Here is a 9126-nt window from a genome sequence, read left to right on the forward strand (position 1 = left end):
TTCAACATTACTGTCCAGAAATAGGTTCTCCTTGTCACTGAGCCTGAACTGACTCACTGACTGGTTTGTGTTTTGCATGCCTTTGTATAGTTATAGACCCAAAATCAACTGCATACAGCACATCACCCAGCTTTTGTTTGGCTGTTGTTTCCTCTGGATAAAGTATCTGTGTAACAGCGTTATAAGCCTTGAAAGGCATTGGAATGTGCTAGAGCTGGACGATAATTCAATAACAATATATATCTATCGACAGTGTCCGAAATTAACTTCCCGATTCACCGGCCAAGTTGGCCGGTAGATGTAAAAATCAACCGGCCAGGCATATTTTCTACCGGCCAAAATATTAATACTGACCAGACCTTAGCTTTTATAAAAATTAAGTGTGAGAATATGTTAATTTTCGGGGGCATGGCTGACTGGACCCTGGAAGAGAAATCTTTGTTTCCTGACTTTGATAAGAAAATATTGTAGTTGACTATAAAAGACACAATCTGAATTATCAGATTCACGTCCAGGCAATAAAAACACTACAGATTATCATTATTCTATCTGTGTTGGTCTAATTTGAGAATGAGGTGGAGTTTCATTAAGCCTATACATCCAAACATTTTGCCTCAGCTGCAACACTTAAAGCACGCAGGGGTTCATGCTGCGTTTTTATGCATGATCCAGCTGCTGGATTTTACCCTGGTGCGCTGCACGCGAGGGATAAACAGTGGGGAAAATGCATGAATGAAGACCCTAAAGGGCTCCTTTAGGGAGGAGAGAAGGAATAATGGGTCTGAGCTGAAGCCCCTGATGTTACAAGTTCCTTAAAATGACCCTTAAAAGTGCTTACCTAAATTACATGTAATGTAATTTTGTGCACCTGAATTCAAGTGCAAGGCACCATGCCCACCAAAGCATCGCTGGTTCTGTGTAGTTAAAAATAAAACAGCATGAAAAACAGTTACTGACTCTCCTATTGACTTTAACTGGGACATTTTGGTACGGGTGGAAGGACATTAAACGTAGTGATTCACGTTTTGAAGGCTGGCCGCTGATAAAAAGCACCTGTCTCCAAGAGGGCGGGGGAGAGGGGCGCAGTAAGAGCGGCAAAGAACAGAAACACAGCGCACGTAAAAAAACATGCAGAAAAAGTAAGAACGAAACCTATAAACAGACTGTAGCGGCAACTTTGCAGCCACCGCTTCAGAGTAGGAGTATAGGTCAGATCCCAACGCGCGTCTTAGAAAAATAGAGGCATTTATTTGTCTTTAACTTGCATACAAACAAAAACGCTCCCGCATCACGCGGTTGAAAAACTGTTTGTCACTTCCACTCTACCTGTCCGGTAGGTGACGGCACCTATATTACGTCAATCGATCAGCTTGTCAACGTCACGCCCACCATACAGGAAGAGCAGCAAATTGGCACATCAGAATGAAAACATAAACATGTTTCCAACTAAAGATACAAAAATAAATCAGTAGAATTAGAATGCAAATGTGTTCATAATAAATTCAGAAAAACAAAAGAGATGCAAACGGCTCCAACATTCCGGCCCCTAATTGGTCATACTATGGCAATTCAACACATACATTCACAAGGAGCCGTGCATTTCAAAGAGCATTCAATACCGTCCATGCATTCAAATAAAGTCTTTCACATTCTTTTTCTTTTTTGTCCTTTTTTTCACATTAAGTTCCTTTAGGTATTACTAAATCAGAAAATTGTTTTCTGGAAAAAAGTAGTCCTTTCAAAAGAAAAATCAAGGGATTTCCAAAAAAAAAATTCAAGAATTAAGTTCATTTTAGTCCATAAGACAACATACAGTAAGCATAGTCATAGACTGTTCTTAGTCATATTTTCAGATATTCAATAGCGGTTAATTTTTTCCGCATATACAGCCATTCACTCAATCAATACATTTACATATTACATTGAAAACATGAAAGCTTAATTCAATAAACCATTCTATGGTCAGTAAAGTGTATGAGGGTACTGGTCAGTAATGTCAGTCAGTCTGTCAGTCAGGCCATGTCTCTGAGAAGGCAAAGCTTTGTGATTGGCCTTTCTAGAACACCAGTCTTAGTCTTGACTTTAACACGACGTACAAATCCTTTTGCATCAGATAAAGTTTCTATTACACGTCCCATCGGCCAGGAATTTCGGGGTGACGTGTCATCAATGATGAGAACGATGTCATCAGATTTCAGATTTCTTTTTACCTCGTTCCATCTTTGTCTCACCTGCATCAGTGAGAGGTATTCACATGTCCATCTCTTCCAGAAGAGATCTGAGAGAAACTGAACCTGCTTCCATCTTCTCCTAGCATAGCAGTCCTGCTTGTTAAAGAGCCCAGGTGGAAGGATGGGCTTTGCTTTAAGCAGTAGTAGATGGTTCGGAGTAAGAGGTTCAGGATCTGTCGGATCTCCAGATGTTACCGTTATTGGACGTGCATTGAGAATAGCCTCCACTTCACAGAGGGTGGTTTGAAGACATTCGTCGTCCAAGGTCTGTTCTTTGATCACAGAGTAGAGTGCTTTCTTGATGATCCGTATGAGGCGCTCCCACACACCTCCGTGATGAGAGCCGTAAGGTGGGTTGAATGTCCATTTGATTCCTTCTGTACGCACATGATTCTGTATTTTACTATGGTCCAGCTGAGCCAGAGCTTCTCTCAGTTCCCGCTCTGTTCCCACGAAATTGGTTCCATTGTCAGACAGAATCTCTTTTACTTGGCCTCGTCTGCAGACAAATCTGCGGATGACCGAAATACAGGAATCTGTATCAAGGGAGTAGGCCATCTCTAAGTGTACAGCTCTGCTGGCAAGACATGTAAACAGGGCGCCGTACCTCTTCACTCGTCTACGGCCACTCTTAACTTCTATGGGCCCAAAGTAGTCCAAGCCCGTGTGAGTAAAGGGGGGCAGATCTGGTGTTACTCGCACCGAGGGCAAGTCCGCCATTTTCTGCTTCATAGCTGCTCCATGCCATCGTTTGCAGAGTGTGCAGTCACGGGTTATTCTCCTTGCTGCCGAATTGGCTTTTGGGATCCAGTATTTTGTTCTTAGTTTCGAGAGCATTTGATTCTTTCCACAGTGTCCTACTAATTTGTGAGTGTGGCGCAAAAGTAATGTCGACAGGTGGCTGTCATTAGGCAAAATGGCCGGGTGCTTGATCTCTTCAGGCATAGCCAGTCTGCTCAGCCTGCCACCGACTCTCAGAATTCCATCCTGAAGAACGGGATCCAACTTGTAGAGTCGACTGCTTCTCTTCACAGCTTGGCCCTTCTGTAAAGCATATACTTCATCTCCAAAAGAGTGATGTTGAATGAAAGACGTAAGAGCCTCCTCAGCAGCGGTGAGATCTTCTGCTGACAACTGTCGGTCTGCAGGATCTGGTTTTATTGACAGGTTCAATGTGACACTTGTCTTCCTCTTTTGGATCAGATGCTTCTTGAACTTCAGTAGCCAGGCTGCAGATCTGAGGAGTTTGTTCCATTCTGAGAAGTAGTCTATGAAGCGAATTAGAGGACTCTTATAGGCTACTGCGGCAAGAGTTATGGCAGCTTGCTTTACCTCTGGGTCACTGTTAGACAGCTCTAGAGGGTCCATGATGAGCTTCGGCCAGGCAACTTCGGATTCAAACAGAAAGTCTGGGGCTTCTATCCAACTTGTGCCTTTTAGAAAGGTCTCTGCCCACATTCCTCTGGATGCTTTGTCTGCTGGATTAAGATCAGTTCTAATGTGACGCCATTGTGACTTCTGTGTCAGGTCTCTAATGACCGTTACTCTGTTAGCCACAAAGGTCTTGAATCTCTGTGTGTCACTCATGATGTATTTGAGAACAGATGTGCTATCGGTCCAAAACACAGAGTCTATCATCTCAAACTCTAGTTCATTCGTCAGCATTCGATCTATCCGAGCAGCTAGAACTGCTGATGTCAGCTCCAGTCTGGGAATAGTCACTACCTTTAAAGGAGCCACTCTTGCTTTTCCCATTACAAAGGCAATGTGAGGAGGTCCACATCTCCTGGTCAGTCGTAGGTAACTTACTGTCCCATAGCCACCCTCACTAGCATCGCAAAAATGGTGCAGTTGAGCACTTGTGACTTCAAAGCCAGCTGGTTTGTAGCATCTTCCGATTCTGAAGCTGGAAATCAACTGAAGTTCTCTCAGCCACTCCTTCCATTTAGATGCATGAGCTGTTGGGATTTCTTCGTCCCATCCGCAATTCATCTTGCATAACTCTTGGAGGATTTTTTTTCCAGACAGCATAACTGGTGATAAGAATCCCAGGGGATCGTAAACTGAATTAAGCACAGACAGAATTCCTCTTCTATTATGTGGTTGTTCTTTCAAAGTGATATTAAAGAAGAATGTGTCAGATTCAATATCCCATCGCATGCCAAGAGCACGTTCTGCAGGAAGTTTGTCTCTCTCCAAGTCAATGTTCTTAATCTCTTTGGCCCGTTCCTCTGAGGGTAGTGAGGCTAGGACAGCACGGCTGTTACTAGTCCATTTGGTAAGCTTAAATCCACCTGTAGCACATACTGCCTTCAGGTCCTGGACCAGAGTGATGGCTTTGCTTACATCTGGAACTGATTTGAGACAATCATCCACATAAAAGTTGTGTCTGATGGTGGCAAGAACGGAAGTGTCTGCTTTATTCTTATTATCCTCAGCTGTCTGTCGGAGTGCAAAGTTTGCGCAGCTCGGGGAGGAAACTGCTCCGAACAAATGTACAACCATTCTGAATTCTCTGAGTGGTTGGTTAGTGTTACCATCTGGCCACCATAAGAATCTCAGAAAGTCCACATCATTTTCAGGAATTCTGACTTGGTGGAACATTCCCTCTATGTCCCCCATCACTGCCACTGATTCCTGTCGGAAACGAAGGAGTACACCCAATAAGGTGTTCGTAAGGTCTGGGCCTTGCAGTAACTCAGAGTTCAAAGAAGTACCTTGAAATGAAGATGTACAGTCAAAGACCACACGGATAGATTTTTTCTGTTTGTGATAGACCCCATGGTGTGGGATGTACCAAAGTCTTCCATCCATCCTGAGGAGCTGTTCTTCAGGTACCATTTCTGCAAACCCTTTCTTGAAAACATCATTCATGAAGTTGACATAATCATTTTTAAACGACTGGTCTTTCTCTAGTCTTTTCTTGAGGCCTAGAGCTCTTTGTTCAGCCATTTTCCTATTGTTCGGCAGGTGAAGGTCATCTCTGCGGAACGGCAGTCGTAATTCATAGTGACCTTCTTTCTTTGTGATGGATTCATTCATTATTTGAAGGAATCTTTTATCTTCAACAGAGTGTTCTGCCTTCTCTTGGTGCGCCAATTCTGAGAAATCTTGGTTGTATTGTCGGACCAAGAGTTCTTCCAGACGAGCCACTGATATTCTGTTGGCTACTATCTGTGGTCGTCCATGTTGGTCTAAGGGTGGGCTAGTACCCAGAGGTCCGTTTACTATCCATCCCAGGTGTGTTAGGACAGCATACGGCCCCTTGTCTTGGCTGTTAATGACCTTCAGCGGTTCTAAGGCTTTGGGAACGTTCACTCCGATCAGCAGACTGACCTCGGCACTGATGGACTTCAACTGGACCGCTTGAAGGTAAGGCCATTGTTTGAGATCTTCCTCACATGTGATGTTCTCACTGTTAACAGGTATGGCGGGTTGTGTAAATACCTCTGGAAGTTCTATGAAGTCATCACCATCTAGGCTGCATACTTGGAGTCCACTCACATTGTAGGTCTGCACAGGCTTTTCTTGACCCATGGTTCGAAGTAAGATGTCCGTTTTCCTTCCTCTTATGGACAGTTTCTCCATGAGCGTCTCTGTACAGAATGTTGCGGAACTTCCTGAATCCAGAAAAGCATACGTTTCAACAATGTGAGTTCCTTTGGCTGTTTTTACCTTTACAGGCACGATAGGCAGTTTGTGGTCGATGGTACCGGCCCCTGTTCGGACTGTAGATGCCATGCCCAGGATGATTGAGTCTGTGCCACTGCTGGCATCTTTCTTGGCCACTGAAGAGACAGTCACATTTCCTACAGCGCCATCTGGAGGACTGTTTGCTATGTGCAAGATAGTGGGGTGCTTCTTACCACATGAGCGGCATATCAAACGGTTCTTGCATGATTTACTTAGATGGCCTTTAATCAAACACGCAAAGCAGAAACCATTTTTCTTCAGAAAATCAACTTTCTGTTGATGAAGGAGTTTTGTTATTTTCTGACAAGTTTCCAAAGCATGATTTCCTTTACAGTAGGTGCATGGTTTCAGAAATGCATCATTCATATCGGCAGTAGGGCCTTTAACTCCATTTTCCATTTTCACAGGATAAATTCTGTTAGCGTCAGCAACACAAACGACTGGGGAGACTGTGGTAGCAAAACTTTTCTTTGCGCCAGATTTTACATGTGGCAGATCTGCTACCACCCGTCTTGGTTGGCTGATTTTAGTGACGTCTTGAATGTCACCAAACACAGGGTCTTGCAATATTTTCACCTGCTTTTCGATGAACTTAACAAGATCACAGAATTTGGGTCTCTGCTGTGTTTGCTCCATGATGTCACATACAACAGATCTCCATCTTTCTCTGAGCTTGTATGGAAGTTTTGACACTATTAATTTCATGTTTGATGGTAAATCAAGTTCTGACATATACTGAAAAGATTGAGCAGCATTGTTGCAACTTCTTAAATACAGTCCATAACTATGCAGTGCTTTAGCATCATCTGGTCTAATTGTAGCCCAGGTCAAGGCCTTATTCATATAAGCTGATGCGATTTTAAACTCATTTCCAAAATGATGTTTCAGCAAACGCTTTGCTTCAATAAAACCAGCTGTAGCATCCAGATGTAAACAGCTTCTGACAAGTTCTTTTGGTTGGCCCGCTGTAAACTGTTCAAGAAAATACAGTCGGTCCTCATTACTGTCAGTCTTGTCTTCTATGTTGTGTCTGAATGCCTGCATGAAGAGCTGGAACTCTAAGGGGTCACCACTGAAAACAGGAACTTCTTTTTTAGGGAGTGATGTTTGAGATACAACAGAAACAAGCAGATTTGTCAAGTCTGACTGTCTTTGTATTGAAATATCTGAATGTTCAGACCGGTCCCTTCCAGGAGTGGATTCCTTTCTTGTTTGTACATCTGTTACAGTGACCTTAGATGAATTCGGTTTCATTTTTTGTTTTGCGGGTGCTGCTGCTGCTGCTGCTGCTACCGGTGGTGGTTCAGACACCTGATGTTCACGCAGGGTTTTCTGTAATGGGGTTTTAGGTACTGCTCCTAGTTCAGCAAAGTGAGGTGGAGACAGGATAGAGTCAATTTTGCTGCTTTCACTGGATTTAACTTCAACAGTTTTGGTCTTGTGTCTTTGTAAATATCCTTCCAGATACGCATTCATATCATCCTCTGTTTCACATTGTGGCTTTATTTCTTGGCTTGGCTCAAGTTCCTCTAACACCTTTAATTTACTGTGTGAAATAGCAAGATCTTCTTGTAATTGAAGTGTTTCCATTCTTGCTTGTAACTTTACTTTTTCCAGCTCTATTTCGTGCTTCTCCTCTAAAACTTTTGCTTTAGCCAATAAACCAGCTTTGTCAACTGCTAGCTGAATACGAATAGATGAGACTGTGGAGGATATTTTTGAAGTCTTTGATGCAGTCTTAGATACCCTGGACACACTGTCAGTCACATCAACAAGTGTCTGTGGATCTATGTTATGTTGTTTTAACCATTCATCAACATTAGCAAGGAATTCATTATATCTAGCCATTCTAGGTTCATACCAATCAAGATTTCTCACTCTCTTTCACATCATCAGACAACAAAGCTTGAGTAGACTCATGACAGAACTTAAAATCATTCAGTATTGTGTGGAACGCAGCCACTTCTTTTTTCACATCCTCAACATCAACATTCTCACACATTATAGCTTTGATCTCATTCATTTTGCGAGTGCATTGCCCAAGTTTACCACGCCGAGTTGCGCTGAGCGCTTTGAAAGACAGCTCGCTTTTATAGTCTTGCTCTTCCAAGCCTGTGGCCTCATTCTGGCTTTCTTCATCAGACATGATCTCAGTTTATTTAAGTCTTTCTTTTAAATTAGTTTCGTGTCTTACCAAAAACAACGTCAGTATTCAACAGTTCAGTTCCGTTTATTACGCGCATTCATTTAGTTTAATTTGCACGCATCCAAGCGCTTAAATTTAGTTATTTTTTATTTATTTTTTATTTTATTGCAGGCCCGTTTGTTTCCTTTTAGTTCAGCCAGCTATTCAAATAACGTCCACAAAACACAGTCTATTTGATCGTATTAGCATCATCCAACGACATTAAAAGTGTCCGTTTCCAATTAACACGTCGGCATTCAGTTCAGCAACAAGTAACGTTAGATGAGCGATTGCGCTGCTAACGTTATTGTCCATCCAAACGATATTCCAGTCTCTCGAAATGTTTGCTCACCTGGGTCGTAGAACAATAAGCCACCAGGTTACTCACAGAACAGTTGAGACGATGATTTCCAGGTAACGTTAATTCCACACACGTCTTGAAGTAATCCACCAGTCTTCAAGTAATCCACATTGGAAACGTTAATCCACAAACAGGCAATATCCGACACTTCGGGACACAGTTTTTCAACTTAATGTAGCGGCAACTTTGCAGCCACCGCTTCAGAGTAGGAGTATAGGTCAGATCCCAACGCGCGTCTTAGAAAAATAGAGGCATTTATTTGTCTTTAACTTGCATACAAACAAAAACGCTCCCGCATCACGCGGTTGAAAAACTGTTTGTCACTTCCACTCTACCTGTCCGGTAGGTGACGGCACCTATATTACGTCAATCGATCAGCTTGTCAACGTCACGCCCACCATACAGGAAGAGCAGCAAATTGGCACATCAGAATGAAAACATAAACATGTTTCCAACTAAAGATACAAAAATAAATCAGTAGAATTAGAATGCAAATGTGTTCATAATAAATTCAGAAAAACAAAAGAGATGCAAACGGCTCCAACACAGACTAATTGGCGTTTTAGACTGCATCTGTTTAGCAGATCTGTTTTCTGATCTAGCGTGCAGCCATGACTGGTTCTGAATGTGAAAGAAGCTGAACCAGCTCCGTAGAA

At 42.6% G+C, this 9126-nt stretch overlaps 1 protein-coding gene across 1 annotated transcript; it reads right to left on the reverse strand.

The window, feature by feature from the left end:
- Positions 1-2716: 2716 nt before the first annotated feature.
- On the reverse strand, positions 2717-7777 carry LOC118557443. Its single transcript, XM_036127470.1, has 3 exons — positions 5907-7777; positions 4013-5827; positions 2717-2742 (listed from the first exon to the last, which is right to left on the reverse strand). The coding sequence occupies exons 2-3, from the start codon at positions 5817-5819 to the stop codon at positions 2717-2719; spliced, it is 1833 nt and encodes a 610-aa protein (XP_035983363.1). The 5' UTR covers positions 5820-5827; positions 5907-7777.
- Positions 7778-9126: the final 1349 nt, after the last annotated feature.

The sequence above is a fragment of the Fundulus heteroclitus genome, chromosome 3, assembly GCF_011125445.2.
Source record: "Fundulus heteroclitus isolate FHET01 chromosome 3, MU-UCD_Fhet_4.1, whole genome shotgun sequence".
Taxonomy (NCBI): domain Eukaryota; kingdom Metazoa; phylum Chordata; class Actinopteri; order Cyprinodontiformes; family Fundulidae; genus Fundulus; species Fundulus heteroclitus.